Source organism: Ctenocephalides felis, unplaced genomic scaffold (genome assembly GCF_003426905.1).
Source record: "Ctenocephalides felis isolate EL2017-DRISC unplaced genomic scaffold, ASM342690v1 CF-g0.4_SCAFFOLD_01886, whole genome shotgun sequence".
Classification (NCBI taxonomy): Eukaryota; Metazoa; Arthropoda; class Insecta; order Siphonaptera; family Pulicidae; genus Ctenocephalides; species Ctenocephalides felis.
In genome coordinates this window covers 118,607,090-118,627,560 of record NW_020538040.1, presented here as the reverse complement: position 1 = coordinate 118,627,560, position 20,471 = coordinate 118,607,090, and the positions used below count along the sequence as shown (strand labels likewise).

General features: G+C 33.5%; 1 protein-coding gene across 1 annotated transcript in view; it reads left to right on the top strand.

The window, feature by feature from the left end:
• The window catches only part of LOC113375804, a 220,980-nt gene that overhangs the window by 137,249 nt on the left and 63,260 nt on the right, over positions 1–20,471 (top strand). The window contains exons 6-7 of the mRNA XM_026615750.1: positions 14,659–14,784; positions 15,487–15,605. Of these exons, the coding sequence (XP_026471535.1) occupies positions 14,659–14,784; positions 15,487–15,605 (245 nt within the window). The remainder of the gene's footprint in view (positions 1–14,658; positions 14,785–15,486; positions 15,606–20,471) is intronic.

The following is a 20,471-nucleotide window of genomic DNA, read 5'->3' as shown; positions in this document are numbered from 1 at the left end:
TGCGCGATAGTCGCCGCACGGTCGCCACCCTCCATCTCTCTTTTTGACCAGGTGTAATGGGGAAGACCAAGGACTTTTTGATCGACGTGCTGTGCCTTCTTGCAGCATTGATTCAAATTCATCCTTGGCAATCTGGTATCGGTCTGGTGCTAGACGACGTGGACGGCATGTTACAGGTGGGCCTGGCGTTGTGATAATGGAATGTCTTGTGCTGTGGAGTGGTTGACGCTGTGTGCCAGATGGTTTGATTAGATTTGGAAATTCTGATAGTAGTTTCTGAATTGTCGGATCCTTGTGTATGAGTGTTTTAACGCTTTCTTGGTGTGATGTATGAGTTACACACGCGGTGTGTAACCCGGTTCTTCCATCGACTAGGCGTTTATTTCGGCAGTCTGGTAGAAGCCCAAAAAATGCTAAGAAATCCGAACCTATTATTGGTGTGTTCCACGTCTGCGATAATGAATTTCCAGTCAAATAGCCTCCGCAGCCCGAGATTAAGACGCAAATTCTTTGGTCCGTACGTTCGAATTGGGGTACCATTGGCAGCTTGTAGTTCATACTCTGATTTGTTGCATTTACTGAAGGCTCTACTGGGGTAGCATGAAACCTCTGAACCGGTATCTACAAGAAATTTAATGTTATTGTTCTAATCAAAAACAAAAAGGCGACCTTTAGCGGATTGATGATCAGTGTCGCCACTATGATCGGTTTCCTCGTTTTTTTGTGCTGCGTATTCTGCTATATGTTTCCACGTACATGGTTTTGACATTTTTTCGCCTTTTTCCAAATTGCTGATGATACCAGCATTTCGTGGTTTCTTGTCGTTCGCTGCTTCTCGATCTTGATCTACCTAAACGTCGAATTTGTTCTTGCAAATTTTGTACCTGTTTTGTTAATTCCTCCAGGGTGTTTTAGTAGTGGATGTCGGTAGATTGATTGTGGTGCGTCTGCTTTGTTGAGTCTACATGCGGGACCAACGGTTGAGCTTCTAGAATTTTGTCCGCTGTGATTGCCAATTTATCTAAAGGTAGGTCACTTTGGATTTGTAAAATGCCGCGAACGAATGCAGGCAGCCGTTGTATCCATAAAGATTTGAATATTGTTTCACCTATTTTTGTGTGACCGGCCAAGGAGCGAAGATGTCGCAAAAATTGTGATGGACTGCGATCCCCTAATTCTTCCTCCGAAAGTAGCTGTTTGATCCTAGTCTCTTCTGATGCACATAGTCTGCTTACGAGGACTTCTTTTAAATAAGAATAGGGATTCTCTGCTGGTGGCTCACGAATCACGTCCTCCACTTCGCGTGCGTTCTTCTCTTCCAGGTGGGCGACTACATAAAAAAAATTTGTGTTTTCGTTTGTTATTGAAGCAATTTCGAACTGCGCTTCGACTTGCGCAAACCATAGGTCCGGCTATTGTTCCAGAACGGTGGTATTTTTACTGCAACCGGTTAATTGTGTCGTTTGTGGATACATGATTTGAGGCAGGTTCAGATGCCGAACCCTTCGGTGTCTTGGAAGGCGTTTTATCAGAATTCTTACCTGATTTTTCCATCTTCAGATCAGAATATCACGTCGGGGTCACCAATTATGTGGGTATCGTTCCACATATATTCCACTCAAATAATTCAAATATTAAATATAATATTATTTATTATATATCTAATATTTACATTGAAATTAGAACTTAGTATTGCTTCTTTCGGCTGGCTACTTGTCCGTGGTCCCAAGTCAGTACTTGTTGACTCCTTGATGGTTGAAGTGAAAAAGAGGATTTCTCAGTGTTGCGCTATGCGTTAAATACTCTAAGCGCCAAGGAGTGGGGATGTCTATAGGGTTTATCGTGGTGACATCTGGTGCTACGTAGGCGGGTCCCACAAGCGGTGACAATTGCAGTTGAGGCATAAACTTGTGGCGCCATCAGTTGTCCAACCTCGTATTTAGATGGTTCCCACACGTGTAATAAAAAAATGACGATATTGTTGGGGTTTTTCTTAACCCTCCGTCGGGCGCAGCCGATCTGACAGATACAGGGCCAACATTTTAGCATGTTTCTCCATAATTTGATGTCATCGAGATCTCCATATCTCAGTAGCCTCGTTATTTTATGTCTACTATTTATTCGTCCATATTAGATTATCTTTGAACTTCGCATATTTTGCTAGTAGCAATTTTGTTTAAAAAAAATGCACTAAGCCAAATTCTATTTGACGTACAAAATGACAAAAAACACTAAGTTTTTACTGTCCCAATTGTTTATATAGTCTTTGTATAAACATTCCAACAGAATCTGACAATTGTTTTCATATATGTAGGCGTATGGCAAACGTCGCCGTCGTAAGGGTCGTGCCGGATGGCGCGTATAGATTGCTCAACAGGCAGTCGGTTCCGGGTAGTTGTCGCGATAAGATATCTCTGTACATAAACTGTTAATAAACTATTATTATAAATTATCATACGCATTTCATTGGTAGTATACCAAAGTGGTGACCTCGACGTGATTTAGTGTGTGTGTGTGTGTTATTTTTAAATGAACTCTCGTGCGAAAAAGTTAAGTGCAGTGGAAAACATGAGTACGCCAGTAGTAGTGCCCCGCGATAACGTAAATTTGCCACATTTTTACGAGCAGGACCCAGAGTTGTGGTTTGCTTTAGCGGAAAGTGTGTTTGTGCAGGCTAATGTGAAGGATGAAAGTTCAAAATTTCATACGGTCGTTAGTAAGTTGGACCCGCGGTATGCGTCAGAAGTTCGCAATATAATTCTGAAACCCCCTAAAGATAATCCATATAGTGCGTTGAAAAAGGAATTGTTGAAACGGTATGGCATTTCGAGGAAACAAAGCTACGCCAGTTGTTGGAAGGTCAGGAAATGGGTGATAGAACTCCATCACAGTTTTTACGGCACCTACGCTCATTAGCGGTTCAGCTGTTTCAAAAGAAATGCTGAACTTAATGTGGTCGTCGCGATTGCCTACGCATGTGTAAGCATTAATATCTATACGGGAAAACAGTGACATAGATTTGAATGCAAAAGCCGCCGACAGAATTATGGAATTAGAGTCAGCATCGGGTGCAACAACAATGGCGATTGCAAGCACATCAGCGCACGACGATTTTTACGGCAACATCGCGTCAGAATTGCGGAACATGCGAGCCGAGATTTCTGACTTGAGAAAGCAGGTAGAGGACCGACGAGACGGTTCATCCCTTCACCGTAGGCGCAGGTCGCGTACGCCCGCAAGCACTCGGTCAGGTTCGGAAGAGCGCGTACGAACGCTTTGCGAATATCATCGACGGTTCGGTCGGAATGCAACGAGACGTCGATCGCCGTGCGACATGCGTTCGGAAAACTCCGTGGGCCATCGTTATTAGCGGCAAACGATTTACCCAGAGAGACAGATAAGCCGCCGTGTTTGCCTAAGTAACAGAAAGAGTCAGGTGTCATACCTGATTGATACGGGGTCGGATGTTTCAGCGTTTCCGCGCTCATTATTATGCAATCCAAATAGGAAGAGGATTGCATACCAGCTAGCCGCCGCAAATAATACGACGATTGCAACCTATGGTACGGTGGCAATGGTGGTTGATCTTGGGCTACGTCGCGACCTGTCATGGAACTTCATTATAGCAGACGTTACGCAACCAATAATTGGTGTAGATTTTCTCGCTTACTACGGTTTGATTGTGGATGTGAAAAATCGTCAAATAACGGATGCTATGACAGGATTAACGGCGCAGGCGGATATTGCAGCGGGATCAATAGCGACTATAAAGGTGGCAACGGGTTCAACGGCGTACCATAAGTTGCTTGAAAAGTTTCCTGGTTTAACACGACCAGACGGCGCTGTTAGGTTACGCAAGCACGCGATGCAGCACCATATAGAAACAAGTCCTGGACCGCCGGTGGTTCAAAAACCGCGGAGATTAGCTCCGGACAGACTACTGGCTGCTAGAAAGGAGTTTGAAGCTATGCTGAAATTAGGAACGGCTCGACCATCGAAAAGTTGTTGGGCAGCCCCGCTACATATGGTTCCAAAAGGGTGTGATGAGTGGCGTCCATGTGGCGATTATAGAGGTTTGAATGCGCGAACGAAGCCTGACAAATATCCAGTACGCCATATTTATGATTTCGCCCAAGCCTTAGACGGAAAAACTATATTCTCGACTATAGACTTGGTGAAAGCGTTTAACCAAATTCCGGTGGCGGAAGAAGATATTGCAAAAACCGCTATTACAACACCGTTTGGACTATATGAATTTCCGTACATGACGTTTGGATTGCGCAACGCCGCGCAAACATTCCAGAGATTTATCGATGAGGTGTTGCAAGGGTTAGATTTTTGTTACGCCTACATCGATGACATTCTTGTAGCTTCGTCGTCCGAGGAAGAACATATGGCGCACCTAGAGACACTGTTTGGTAAACTTCTGGAATTTGGAGTGGTAATAAACCCAGCTAAATGTGTGTTTGGCCAAACAAGTGTGAAGTTTTTGGGATATGAAGTTTCGGCTGAGGGTACTCGCCCCTTGCCAGAGAAGGTTGAAGCTATTAGGATATTCACAAAGCCAGCGACAATGCAAGAGCTGAGGCGGTTTTTGGGCATGCTAAACTTTTATAGAAGGTTCATACCAAATGCCGCTCAAATTCAAGCACCGTTAAATGAGTTTCTGCGTGGAGATCCGAAAAGCAAAACCCCGGTAGAGTGGACAGCGCATACGTCAGCTGCGTTTGATGCGTGTAAAAAGAGTCTGGCTCAAGCAGCACTACTATCCCACCCACACGCTAATGCTCATTTAGCTATTTTCTGCGACGCTTCAGGACATTCCATTGGAGCCTCATTACAGCAGCAGGTCGCTAACAGCTGGCAACCCTTGGCATTCTTTTCGCGAAAACTGAGCACAACTGAACGAAAATACGCAACTTACGATCGTGAACTACTCGCAGTGTATGAAGCGGTGAAATACTTTCGTCACATGGTTGAGGCAAGAACTTTTACCATTTTTACTGACCATAAACCAATAGTGTTCGCATTTGTCAAAAAGGATAGTCAGTGTTCGCCTCGTCAATTCCGATATTTAGACTTCATCGCCCAATTTTCGACCGATATACGTCATATGTCAGGAGAGAAAAATGTTGTCGCCGACGCATTATCGCGGGTGGAGTCTCTAAGAAGTGCCGGAATAGATATGAAGTTATTAGCAGCGGAGCAGAGAATAGATGAAGAAATAGCTAAGTTGCGCACCGAAAACAACACGTCGCTCAAACTGAAACTTATTCGATTTGAGGACCAAGACGTGTCAGTCTTGTGCGACATCTCTACGCGAACAGCTAGACCGTATGTTCCAAGAAAGTTACGGCGGGCGGTGTTTGATAGCTTACACGGATTGTCACACCCTGGTATGAATGCTATGATTAAGCTAGTTACACAAAGATATGTGTGGCCGTACATCAAACGGGATTGCCGCGAGTGGGCTCGATGTTGCGTCGCATGTCAGCGTGCAAAAGTCAGTAGGCACGTGCAAACCCCAACTGGACAATTTGAACTTCCATCGGGTAGATTTGAGCACGTGCATATCGATATAGTGATAATGCCATTGTCAGAAGGATATCGGTATTGCCTGACATGCGTCGACAGATTTTCGAGATTGCCGGAAGCAATTCCAATTAGAGACCAAGAAGCTTCCACCGTAGCGCGAGCCTTCTATTCCAATTGGATTGCAAGATTTGGTATACCGCTGCGGCTAACGTCGGACCAGGAAGGCAGTTCGAGTCACGAATATTCAGTGAATTGAATCAGCTGCTTGGCACGAGTCATTACAAGACTACGGCATACCATCCCGAAGCCAATGGGATCGTTGAAAGATCCACCGCCAGCTCAAAGCAGCTATCAGATGCCATAGCAGTGAAAGATGGACAGAAATATTACCGACGGTTATGTTAGGAATTCGTGCAGCATGGAAAGAGGATTTGCAAGCTACTGTTGCGGAAATGGTATATGGCGAAGCCTTGCGATTGCCTGGACCAATGCTACACGTAACACCGACGAGTGATTACGGCGAAAGAAACTTTGTAAATAACCTGCGTGACCACATGCAAAAGATATGCCCCATCAATGGAACGCGACATGGCCAGAAGAGAACATTTGTCTTTAAAGATTTAGCGACTGCGGAGAGCGTTTTCGTTCGAAACGACGGCCCAAAGAGACTCTGCAGAACACATATGAAGGTCCCTTTGAGGTAAAGTCCAGATGAGCAAAGTCTTTTGTGGTATGTATGCGTGGCAAAGATATCACCATATCTATCGACCGTTTGAAGCCAGCATACACACTAGCGCCAGAAGAAAATGCTGAATCCGTTCCGTCGCAGTCTAATGAGATTCCGCAAACAATCCAGCGAGAATCTGACAACAACAGCAGATCTCAGCCGTTGAGCCCGACAGAGCCTGAGCCAGTTGCACAACCAAACTCTTCAATAAGACGAGGACGGCGAGTTCGGTTTCCGGATTTTTGGCAGGCCGGATTTTCGTGAACTTCGTCACTAGAGGGGGAGTACTGTAGGCGTATGGCAACGTCGCCGTCGTAGGGGTCGTGCCGGATGGCGCGTATAGATTGCTCAACAGGCAGTCGGTCCCGGGTAGTTGTCGCGATAAGATATCTCTGTACATAAACTGTTAATAAACTATTATTATAAATTATCATACGCATTTCATTGGTAGTATACCAAATATAATTAATTAAATTATTCATTTCAGAAAAAGTAAGGTTTGTGCGTCTAGCATTTTGAGTGCATGTACGGATTTTTATATTTTGCTATATTATAAAAATAATATTGATCTAATATATATTTTGTTTTTGTTTACACATAATATACATATTCAGCATTGTAAAAGCGCAAATTAAATAAAAATATATAAAACTATAAGCCTCCTGTCAATATATTTATAATCTGTATCTGTCAGATACACTGCGCCCGATTCTGTACATTGGACTGCGCCCGACGGAGGGTTAATATGGGCACGATAACCGTGTCTACTCTCCAAGAATATTGTTTTTTTTAATTTTTTTATGTAGTTTTTATTCAGAATATATTTGATATAATTTTTATCAATTAATTTTTATAAACATCTGTGTAAAAAACGATTTTTTAAACAATAACATGGTTTGTATCATATTTTTTAATTTTTTTCAAATTTTCTTTTTCATTATACTAACGATATTTCAAAGCTATATTACCACATTTTAAAAAAATCCGATACAAAAAAAAAATTCCGAGTTGAGAGCTATGTATAGCACTATAATATACCGAGCGCTGCGCACCGTCGAGTAGTCAGGCTCCCGAGTGGAAAGTGTTAAATTTAAGTAACTTGTGTTCAATTATCATAGTAACTACTTTTTTTTTTTTTTTAATTTATTTCTTATAACCAATCTGAACCTTGGGTTCAATGAGGTTATTTGCTAACGGGTACAGGGTTTTTAGAAATTTCCCCAGTGGGGAATTTCCTTACATAAATATATTGATAGTTAATTCATTAAATCTTGCGGCCACTTTCTTTTTAATCTTCTCGTTGGTACTTGTTTCAGTAGATCTATTATTAGAGTGTTGGTATGCGCTCTTTTGATGATATTTTGTACTTTTCTCCTTGATAACTTCCTGAATATATTTGATGTTTAGGTCTCGATGAATTGTTTCATTGGAGACATGCCAGGGCGCGTTCACTGTAGCTCGTAATAGTAACTATCTGTAATGAATTTTTGTCACGGAATCAGATGTCAGATCCTTCGGCCGGGCGGTAATATTAATTTATGGTTTGCACATTTGTGAATTACGAAAAAGGATTTATTTTTTAAGTTTGTAACCGTGTAAAGATATATATATATATATATATATATATATATATATATATATACTAGATGACCCGACAGACGTTGTCCTGTACCCAATTCTGCATTTTTTCAATATCCTGTACTAATATTTACCGTTCAGTTAAAATTAATAATTATTGTTTTTCGAATTACTATTTACATCAATAAATGAGTGACTGTAGAACTGCTTAAAATAAAATGATGATTCTCAATTCCCACAGTTAACACTTTAATTATCCCTTTAACAAATATTGAAATATGTTCAATAAAATTATATAATAAAAATTAAACAATTTAAACCACAAATTTATTTCCAATAGCCCAATTTATTTTAATGTCAAGGGTTATACAATTTTTTAGTCATACTTGTAGGTGTGGATATAAAAATGAATGATTTTTTGTTTATTCACGACTAAAACATTGAATTTCCAAATGTATCACACAAAAAATCATCGCCTGCCTTTGTGATTTATAGCATTTTTTACACGTGTTGAAAATTGAAGTCTTTTAAAGGGTATAACAAATCCATAAAGAATTAATAAATAGGATTCCCGGTAAAGGTACAATATCACACTGGTTTTTTCTACCCAAAATAATGGCTTCAAAAATGTTGCTTATAATTTTTATATATTTGTACCATATTTCAACTGGCTTTTAGTAATTTTTATATCTAAATTACATTTTTCTCACTAATAAATTTATATACATTATTACTTAAGTTTATATTTGAAGTGAATTAATTTGTCAAATCCTGTTCACATGTGCTCTATTCAACCTACGATCAACAAAATTGTAGTAAATGGAGAGGAAAAAACCGTGTGTCGGAAATAGGCTAATCTTAATCTTAAGTTCAGAAGTAAAAACAATTTGCACTCCGTCACCACCCACCGAATTAATTGAATTATAACTCTTTTAATTCTGATTTTATCAATACTTGCAATACACTATTTTAAAGGTAATTAAATGAGCTACAACTTTCTCTATCATAAATTTTACCGTAATTTCTCTTATTTTGAAATGGCAACGGATTGAAGGACTCGAAAGACACTCTGGTTGTACACTATCAATATTTGTGTAACAGAAAAATAATAAAAAGCAATAATTGGTCAGTAAAAGACCTTGAATTTTCATTTATATACCTTTATTCGTATTTTTTATTTTTTTAAACAGATTTTTTTTCATGAAATGATGAGCATTTTGGAAATCCTTTGCACTAAAGTTATGGTATTTTCTAGAACCCGTCAAAATCTCTTAAACCAAGTTGATTCCAGAGGGAATACGATTATTTTTAATTTTGGTGGAAATGGCACTCAAAAACTATTTGCTTTAAACGAAAAAAATATTGTATGCGTCTTTTATCTGCATGATAGCTCACTCATCTTACACGCAGAAGTACTAATTTTAAAACTTATTTTGACTACTATAAAACCCTATATCTAGCCTAATATTGTTCCTAGAACAATTTATAGAACACCGATTTATTAGGATTTTGATTGATATAATTTTGTTCATTACATGATTTTCGTTTAAATGTATATTTTTAGAAATAATTGCAAAAAACGATGAAAAACGCAAAAAACAACAAATTTTCAGTAGCCAGTAACTTGAAAAGTAATTTCTTTTTTGGAAAACATTATTAAGCATTTTTCTATTCTAATTAGTTCTTTTATCGATAACCGACGTTAGTTTGAAAGAGATACAATTGAACCACTGAAAAGAGATGTCATCCCCCCGGGAAGTGGCAAATGATCCTAAATTATTTTTATTTTTAAACTTGAGAGTAAGATGAACCTAATTCCAAAATTTCTTGCAAATTGAAGCACATTAAAAATATTCAGACCCAAAATGCTCCATTGTCTTGAGTAAATATTTCGTATCCAATGCCAAACATATGAATTTTAGACACAATGAAACTTTTAAATAATTGTTTAGGCAAAACACGACTGCATTTAAAAGTTAAAAAATAATAATCAGTCAAAGTGAATTGTAGGCTAAGTTTTATGCGCGAGACGCATGCGCAGACTGCATCATCTGTCAGATGTTGACTGTATCTTATACTAAATCTTATATTATTTTAATTTTTAGCACATCTCAGCTTCTTTTTTGGCAATAATAAGGTAGACATTACATTTTCTTTATTTTTAATCATGAATTTATTATATTTTAATATTGCCTTAGCCTATAAGTGAATAGAAATGTTTGGCAAATGACAGTTGTCATTTGTTTTTAATGTCAAACCATGCCTTAAATATTTTAAAGGTCAAACAATGATAAGCGGTTTTTTGTAATTTTTTCCATTTATTTCTACAATCTAACTATATTTCATGAAAATCCGAATTATAGTTTAGGAGGATTAATGAAACTTACATTGTTACAGAAGAATTTCATATATAAGATATATATATATATATTATATATATATATATATATATATTATTATATATATATATATATATATATATATGAGTAAGTTCTTCAAGGGCATACATCAAATAAAAGGCAAAGATTTAGAAGTTAATCTTTAATGTTTCCAAACGTTTCGACATAGTATTTTATGTCATCATCAGTGGATCTACAGAATGAATATTGAAAAATTAATATAAACTAGGGAAAAATTGACAGAAATTCGAAAAAGAACTATAGATATAAGTAATATAATTATAACAATAACAAATATACTTAACAGCTAGATAAACAAGAGAAATGAAAAGTAAAAAGAAATATATACAAACATACAAAAGCGTAATATATATACATAAATATACACACAAACAAACATGTATATATGATATACATGTACAAACACGTGCACATATACATATATACATACGAATAATACGTATATATAAACATATACATACGGACATGTACATATGTATATATATACCTATATACATACATATACATACACATATACATATATACATACATACACATATATACACATATACATACATATATATATATATATATATATATATATATATATATATACATATACATACATATGCAATACAGACACATACATATATATAGACAACGAAGCTAACTTACATAAATATGGTCTTACATCAGTAGCTAGCGCAAGGCACATAATTTTGCACTATTATATATACACTAACTTGTTTTTTTTATTATTATTTTGTTGAACAGAGCATAGCAAAATATTTGTGAAATATATAATATATTTTGCACAGAGAACGTAGTTTATGTGACCGAGCCCGAGGCTGTAGTAACATGTGTTTAAAAATTATTTGAAGAGACCGTTTGAGGGAATAGTTGGCGGGTTTTTTACAATCGGTGTTTCGAAGTATGGGTGAGAGGCTAAGAATCTAAGTTCGGGATCGGACCGCGTAAGGGTAGGTTTACAGGTTCGGAATTATGCAGGTTAAGAGGAAACAAATTTGGAAATATTATTAAGTATCACCTGATAATTTTCACAGAGTAAGGAGGCATCATGGCGTTTATTAACACAAGATTTAGAAATGCTGATTAGACAAGATTCAGCAAATCTTCTCTGAATAATGTTCCGTTCGTGATAAAGTATACTAGCGTTATAAAAGTCAAAAGAATGTTTAAAATTTTTTATATGTTCTGTTATCATAGTTTGATTTTGTCGTGGGTTTTTAGAGTTATTATCATGTTGTTTTAGTCTTTTTATTAAATTTTGTCCAGTTTCACCTATGTAAATGGAATCACAATCATTGCATTTTAATTTTATATATATTATATATATATATATATATATATATATATGTATATGTGTATATATATGTATGTATGTATATATGTATATGTGTATGTATATGTATGTATATATGTATATATATACATATGTACACGTCCGTATGTATATATTTATATATACGTATTATTCGTATGTATATATGTATATGTGCACGTGTTTGTACATGTATATCATATATACATGTTTGTTTGTGTGTATATTTATGTATATATATATTACGCTTTTGTATGTTTGTATATATTTCTTTTTACTTTTTATTTCTCTTGTTTATCTAGCTGTTAAGTGTATTTGTTATTGTTATAATTATATTACTTATATCTATAGTTCTTTTTCCAATTTCTGTCAATTTTTCCCTAGTTTATATTAATTTTTCAATATTCATTCTGTAGATCCACTGATGATGACATAAAATACTATGTCGAAACGTTTGGAAAAATTAAAGATTAACTTCTAAATCTTTGCCTTTTATTTGATTGCCCTTGAAGAACTTACTCATATTTCTCAACATCAAAACTAACTTCTCTAACATATATATATATATATATATATATATATATATATAATTATATATATATATATATATATATTTTGTAGAGTTTCGAACAAGAATCCAAAAATAATACAAAATAAAAAAACAAGAAAAGGTTTTAATAAACAATTTCTTTATTTAATTATTTGTTTACTGTCAACGTTTCGGAACTAGGTACGTTCCATCTTCAGGACATGTGTCAAGAAACATGATCTTGATGAGATTTAAGCAAACAATATGTTTAGGAATAGAAAATAGATTTTTCTTAAATAATAAATTAATTGTAACAAATAATAATGTACAGCAATATGATAATATGATCAAAATGAAAATGATAAAAATAAATGAGTGGATTATCAGAACAGGATATTAAAAATGATAGAAATTTTTGATGAACGTTATGGAAAAAATTTTTTAAGAAAAGATTAATGATAAAATTGAATTAATTACCTGTATGTTTGAATATACGTTAGCACTTTTTCACTAAACAAGAATTTTTAACAAACAATGAATTTGTGAGTTATTTTTCCGCCGAATAGTTAACTTTTGTAAATCAAAATTACTAAAAGTGTTGTCTTTTTTTAAATTATTATTTGAAAACACAAATAATATTGTTCTCTAGATGTTGTGCGATTGGCTTTTGAAAATTAACTAAATTGAATTTGGTGTGTCATTTGTAACACGTGTGAACACTTGAAACGAGAACTGTGAGATTGTATGTGTGTGTTTTCTTCATGTTAGGGTGTAAATTAAGTTCAATAATTTAAGTATTTACACCCTAACATGAAAAAAACACACACATACAATCTCACAGTTCTCGTTTCAAGTGTTCACACGTGTTACAAATGACACACCAAATTCAATTTAGTTAATTTTCAAAAGCCAATCGCACAATATCTAGAGAACAATATTATTTGTGTTTTCAAATAATAATTTTAAAAAAGACAACACTTTTAGTAATTTTGATTTACAAAAGTTAACTATTCGGCGGAAAAATAACTCACAAATTCATTGTTTGTTAAAAATTCTTGTTTAGTGAAAAAGTGCTAACGTATATTCAAACATACAGGTAATTAATTCAATTTTATCATTTTTAATATCCTGTTCTGATAATCCACTCATTTATTTTTATCATTTTCATTTTGATCATATTATCATATTGCTGTACATTATTATTTGTTACAATTAATTTATTATTTAAGAAAAATCTATTTTCTATTCCTAAACATATTGTTTGCTTAAATCTCATCAAGATCATGTTTCTTGACAGATGTCCTGAAGATGGAACGTACCTAGTTCCGAAACGTTGACAGTAAACAAATAATTAAATAAAGAAATTGTTTATTAAAAACTTTTCTTGTTTTTTTATTTTGTATTATTTTTGGATTCTTGTTCGAAACTCTACAAAATATACACAAATCCAAGATTCTACCATTCAATATATATATATATATATATATATACATATAATTAATAAATATGTGATTATTTATATTCAGTCCATACGAGCGCTTTATTCAATTTATTTTTGTATATTTACATTAAAACTATTGTCAAATGCTCAAAGTACACCACTGCGGGAAAATTTGGGGGTGCCCAGTATCGGCCAGCAGTCACTACAGAACGCCAGTACTGGCCCGTAGTGCGGTTATTTAAAAAAAAATTACTTAGGGAGGGTCTCTTATATGGTCCTGAAATAGACGACTTCATGTGGGTTGAATAAAACATTTTTAAACGCGTTTTTCGCGAAATGGTGTTTTTAATGCCGGTGACCAACATAACTCCAAAACGGCTAAACCGATTAGTCCCAAATTTTAACACGAGCTTCTTAAATACATTTTTAGTAATTAATCGTAGATTTTACCGATACGATATATACTTTCATTTGTTATAAACAATTTAAGGTCAATATTTCGTCAAAAACTAGTTTTTTTTTTAAGAAGACGCCATTTTGTCACAAAATATTATTTTGCTTATTCCTTCGATTAATTACTTGATTTATCTTTAATGAAATTTCTTTAGTTTTTAAATTTTAGATCATTTTATTCAGAGATAAGGTGGTCACCTTATCTAGAGAGATTCTTTTGGAGATATGCTATATCTTTTTTTTAAATAAATATTTTTGCTTGCAATTATATTTAAAATATAACTGCTTTTCTATGCTTTTCTATGCGAATAAATGTTAGAATCAATAGATTGAATAGTTGTTTTCAGAAAGAATTACAAAAAATCACTTTTTTTGTCCTAACTAATATAATATAACTCATTAAATAAATAAAGTTTGATTTTTCATTGTTTTTTATGTTACATCAAAACGTCTGTAGCACGCATACAACACATTCTTATACACATAAAATACCTTACTTTGTTAAACAACACGTGCCGGGTCGGCTAGTATATATATACACTTGAATGTATAAAATACAAAATATGTTATATAAAAACCATATTATTTTAAATTTACTAATTATTTGAATTGATATGTTTTTAAAGATAAACTAATTTTTAATATTACTTTTAGGGCGGACGTGAACATGGTCTTCCAATTATAATTTCGGATCTGAATCCCAGTGGTGTTGCTTTTGAATCTGGTGCTTTTTTCATTGGAGATACTATTCTTAAAGTGAACGATATTGATCTTCTGCAGGTATTTATATTCATTTTTTTATTATTTATCTATCTTTATATAAAAACTAGTGGTGCATGGCATCGTGCTTTGAGGCAAATTGCTGTAACTTCTTGTATCAAAAATTAATTTTTTAAAAAAGATTCGAATTTTTTTAGAATTCAAAGTTAAAAAAAAGTAGATGTTTTAGAATTCGAAAATTTTTGAAGAAAAACTGACCCTTTTAAAATTAATTTGAATGATTTTTGAATTTTTTCTTGGTTTGAAATAAATACTTTGGAAATTTTGAACTTTTTTTCAAAGCAATCGCAATACGTTAGCAGCTTTGAAACGCAATATCTAAGCGCGTGAGCGCCTCGTTGCAGTCTAGCGGATAAACATTGGAACGGAACTTATAGAAATGTAAATAAAATTTATTCTTATTATTGAAATATCCATAAAATATCTGATGATTTGATGCCCCCATCGATTTTTTCTACGGTATGCCAAAATGTTCAGAAACGGTTGAAGCGTAAAGATATATAAAAATCTTATTTTTTTATTTTTTGCGATTACTAAAACTCATCCTACGGGGAGTTAAAAAGGTTAGTTTTTATATACACATAAAAGAAAAATTATGTTTTTTCTTTAAATGACAGTTTTAGACTTTAAATGACACATGTGCAACGAAGTTATTGTTATGTATTAGTCATTGAATTATGTTTAAAATTTATTTTTTTATAGTCTTCGAATCAGGAAGCCATCAACATAATTTCAAATGTCAGCGGCGTTGTTCGGTTTGATGTACAATATTGCAGTCTTGATTCTGATGATGCATTGTCACTGGCAGAAGATGATTTTCAGTGAGTACAGTAGTGTTATATATACGATTTTACAAATCGTACGGATTTCAGGCAAAAAATATATGACATTTTAGAATTGTCTGAAAATTTTTTTACAGATACTATTCATAAAATCATTTGACACGTATTTCAGGATTTTGCTTTAAAAAAATTAAAAAAAAAAAATATTTACGATTGAAATTTGGATAATTTGCTCAATTTTGATGGTCTGCTTCTGCATTAATCTTAATATCTCCAGTTGCGGTGAAGAGATCAGTATGATTTTTTTTATTGTACTCATTTTGAATTCAACTTTCAGTTAATTGAAACAAAAATTGTTTTTGCAATTTTTTAACAATTAAAGCAGTCTATTGTTAACATAGGATTTACATTTCCTTTCCCCAACTCGAATCGATTGAAATAAACAACATAATTTTTCTTTTACTCTCTACTACAAAATCTCTTTATATGATGTTGGAGGCGCAGTTAGATCCAAAGATATTAAATATTTTTGAGCGCGCGACGTAATGAAACATGTGAGAACTTGCAGCGCTGCAGGCCGTATGAATTCTATTAAATTGTTGGTAGAGGATCTAATATGAAAAATTTTACTGCCCACATAAATAATCTATTGAAATCCTATCATGACTGTTTGAAAACTATGACTTGTGTAGAACCCACAGATAATTGTTATTTTGGGAAATGCTCCAAGTGTCCTGGTTCAGAAAATTTGATCAGTGAATTAGAAAATATTTTTGACGAAAACTACATTGAAGAAATTAGATACAGGCAGTGGACCAATGTTGACAGATCTACATTACAATTAATGATATCTCCAATTGATAAGTTTTTACAAAAGTTGCAGACCAGTTTAGGAAAGTTACTGGTACATTCATTTCTTGTAAAAAAACAAAACGAATTTATGATGAAGAAAAAAGAAGAACTAAAACAGAGTGAGTGCATCGTAGTCTGTAAAAATAATGACGGTAAGTTACAGTAAGTAATTTCAGAATGTCTGCACCACGACACTATAGCGGTCCATGTATTTCAACAACATTTGGTAGAATTCTCAAGCACTGACAACAAATTGAAACAAACTAAAAAAATCATATACTTTTCTGATGGGTCGGATGCGGATTGAAAACAAAAAAAATGTGAATCTTACTTACCACGAAAAAGATTTTAGTCTTGTTGCCGAGTGGCATTTTTTTCCAACATCCCACGGTAAGGGCGCTTGCGATGGAATTGGTGGAACTTTGAAAAGACTAGTTGCCAGAGCTAGTCTTCAAAGAACATTAAATCCAATCCAAACGCCAGAACAATTATTTAAATGGGCAACTGAATCCCTTTCTAGCATTTCTTATAAATATGTAACAAATGAAGAATATATTGTAGCAAATCAAAAACTAAAAACAAGATATAATAATGTGCTTACAGTAAAAGGAACCTTAAAATTTAATTGTATTATACCTGTTTAAGGAAATAAAGTGCGTGCCAAGAACTTTTCTTCGCAGAAAGACAGCGAATCAACTGTTGTTCAACTAGTTAAAGTTGTGATTTAAATTGTGTATTTATTATTGACTTTATATTATGTAATAAATTAATTATTTTTTCGCACACTTTTCTATTTATTTTTTCAACAAAATGAAACCTACTCCATATCATTCATTTAACATTATTTTATATATGAGCATTTTCTATAAAATCTTCACAACCTTTGACTATATTTTCGATTATATATCCATTTTTTCCTTAAAAAACTTGCAAACTATTTTTGAAACAAAAAACGGAAAAAGATGCCGCACTCGAAATTGATAAATGAGTACAGGCGTATGAGTTCCCTAACGAATGCAGAGTGGATACCGCGGCTAGCGCTCAAAAATATTTAATATCTTCGGATATAACTGCACCTCCAACATCATATAAAGAGATTTTGTAGTAGAGAGTAAAAGAAAAATTAAGTTTTTTTTTCAATCGATTCAAGTTGGTGAAAGGGTATGTAAATCCTATGTTAACAATAGACTGCTTTTATTGGTGGAAAAACAATTTTTTTTTCAATTAACTGAAAGTTGAATTCAAAATGAGTACAATAAAAAAATCATACTGATCTTTTCATCACAACTGGAGATATTAAGATTAATGCAGAGGAAGACCATCAAAATTGAGCAAATTATCCAAATTTCAATCGTAAATATTTTCTTTAAAAAAAATTTTAAAGCAAAATCCTGAAATAGGTGTCAAATGATTTTATGAATTGTATCTGTAAACAAATTTTCAGACAATTCTAAAATGTCAAGGTTAATTGGTGTTCGGTTTGTAAAAAAATGACCCATATATATATATATATATATTAGGGTGGGCCAATTTTTTGCATATTGAGGCACCTCGCTAATTTAACTTTTTACATCATTTGAAACAATATTGTAAAAAAAAGCATAACCCGCAAATGAATTTAAGTCAGCGAAAAATTTTAAACAATTTTAATTTAAAGGAAAAATTGAAAAATCTCATGAAAAAATATTATGACATATATCGAGTTATACATCATTTTATTCGTAATTTTATTCTGCATCTTTCGTACGAACAAAAGTTTTTTCGTATCTTTTACGGTTTAGATAGTATTAAAGCAATCTGTGTAGTGTTAACTTGTCAAAATGCAAAGTGCGCCTAGGTTGGAGATACTCCTCACGATGCGATATTTCTCTAAAGAAAACATATAAAGTATTATACATCATTAGAAGGTCTCAAAATTCTTAGTTCTTTTCCATATATCACAACTTCGAACTCCCACGGTGTGGCCTACAGGCGAGTTGCCGTCGTGAAAATTCGGAAAAATCGGAAAATCTAGAGAAAATTATATGAACAAACCTAACCATTTATATACCATTTTATTCGTAATTTTATTCTGCATCTTTCGTACGAACAAAGTTTTTTCGTATCTTTTACGGTTTAGATAGTATAAAGCAATCTGTGTAGTTGTTAACTTGTCAAAATGCAAAGTGCGGCTAGGTTGGAGCAATACTCCTCACGATTCGATATTTCTCTAAAGAAAACATATAAAGTATTATACATCATTAGAAAGGTCTCAAAATTCTTAGTTCTTTTGCCATATATCACAACTTCGAATTCCCATTCGTAATTTCGTAAAATTCTCGCTATCTTTCGTACGAACAAAGTTTTTTCGTATCTTTTACGGTTTAGATAGTATAAAGCAATCTGTGTAGTTGTTAACTTGTGAAAATGCAAAGTGCGGCTAGGTTGGAGCAATACTCCTCACGATTCGATATTTCTCTAAAGAAAACATATAAAGTATTATACATCATTAGAAAGGTCTCAAAATTCTTAGTTCTTTTTCCATATATCACAACTTCGAATTCCCAACGGTGTGGCCTACAGGCGAGTTGCCGTCGTGAAAATTCGGAAAAATCGGAAAATCTAGAGAAAATTATATGAACACACCTAACCATTTATATACCATTTTATTCGTAATTTTATTCTGCATCTTTCGTACGAACAAAGTTTTTTCGTATCTTTTACGGTTTAGATAGTATAAAGCAATCTGCGTAGTTGTTAACTTGTCAAAATGCAAAGTGCGGCTAGGTTGGAGCAATACTTCTCACGATTCGATATTTCTCTAAAGAAAACATATAAAGTATTATACATCATTAGAAAGGTCTCAAAATTCTTAGTTCTTTTCCCATATATCACAACTTCGAATTCCCAACGGTGTGGCCTAACAATTAATATCGACTTCCATTTAAGTTCAACAATTTAGGTATTCACATCCCAACATATAAAAACACACACATATAATCGCATAGTTCTCAAGTGTTTTACACGTGTTTTGTGTATGACTCAGACTTAGTCAGTTCGTTTCCAATAGCCGACCTCATAACATCGAGAGAATAATATTGTTTGTGTTTGCGAATAATATTTTTTTAAAAAAGACAAAACATATAGTAATTTTGATTTACAAAATTTACCTATTCGGCTGAAAAATAACTCATAAATTCATTTCTTGTTAATATCTTGTTTAGTGATAAAGTGCTAACATATATTCAAACATACAGGTAATTAATTCAATTTTTGTCATTAACCTTTTCTAAAAAAAAATTTCCATAACTTTCAAAAAAAAAATTATTATTTTTAATATCCTGTTAGATAATCCACTCATTTATTTTGATCATTTTCATTTTGATCATATTTCTGTACATTATTATTTTTTCAACTAATTTATTATTTAAGAAAAATCCATTTTATTTTCTTAAACATATCGTTTGCTTAAATCTCATCAAGATCATGTTTCTTGACAGATGTCCTGAAGATGGAACGTACTTAGTTCCGAAACGTCGACAGTAAATAAATAAATAGGTAAAGAAATTGTTTATTAAAAAACTTTTCTTGTTTTTCATTACTTTTTGGATTCTTGTTCGAAACTCTGCAATATATATATATATATATATATATATATATATAAATTGTTAGGGCTATCCACCCCTTTGTAATAATTATAAATAATATTATAAATTCTATATAACGGTCAATATGAAAGACGCAGTATATACATTGTTGACTCACAGCTCATAGCCTTGCAACAAAGTACGCAAAGATTGTATCAGAGATAAGACGCACGACCAAGTCAGAGTAACGGTTTTTGTAAGGTTTTGCGTCTAAAATAAACAAGAATGAATCATTCATAACGAACATTCCAGAAGGATGGTTACGTCATCATCAGAGATTTTAAAAACTCTGAGATGATGAAATCAGCGTTCATTCTAGTTTAGTCTCCAATCACTTCACATCAGTCTTCATTTCAATAAATTAATTGTGTATTAAGTTGTAATCAAGTGTAACCGAATAATGAAGTAAATAAAGTTAATAAACGTC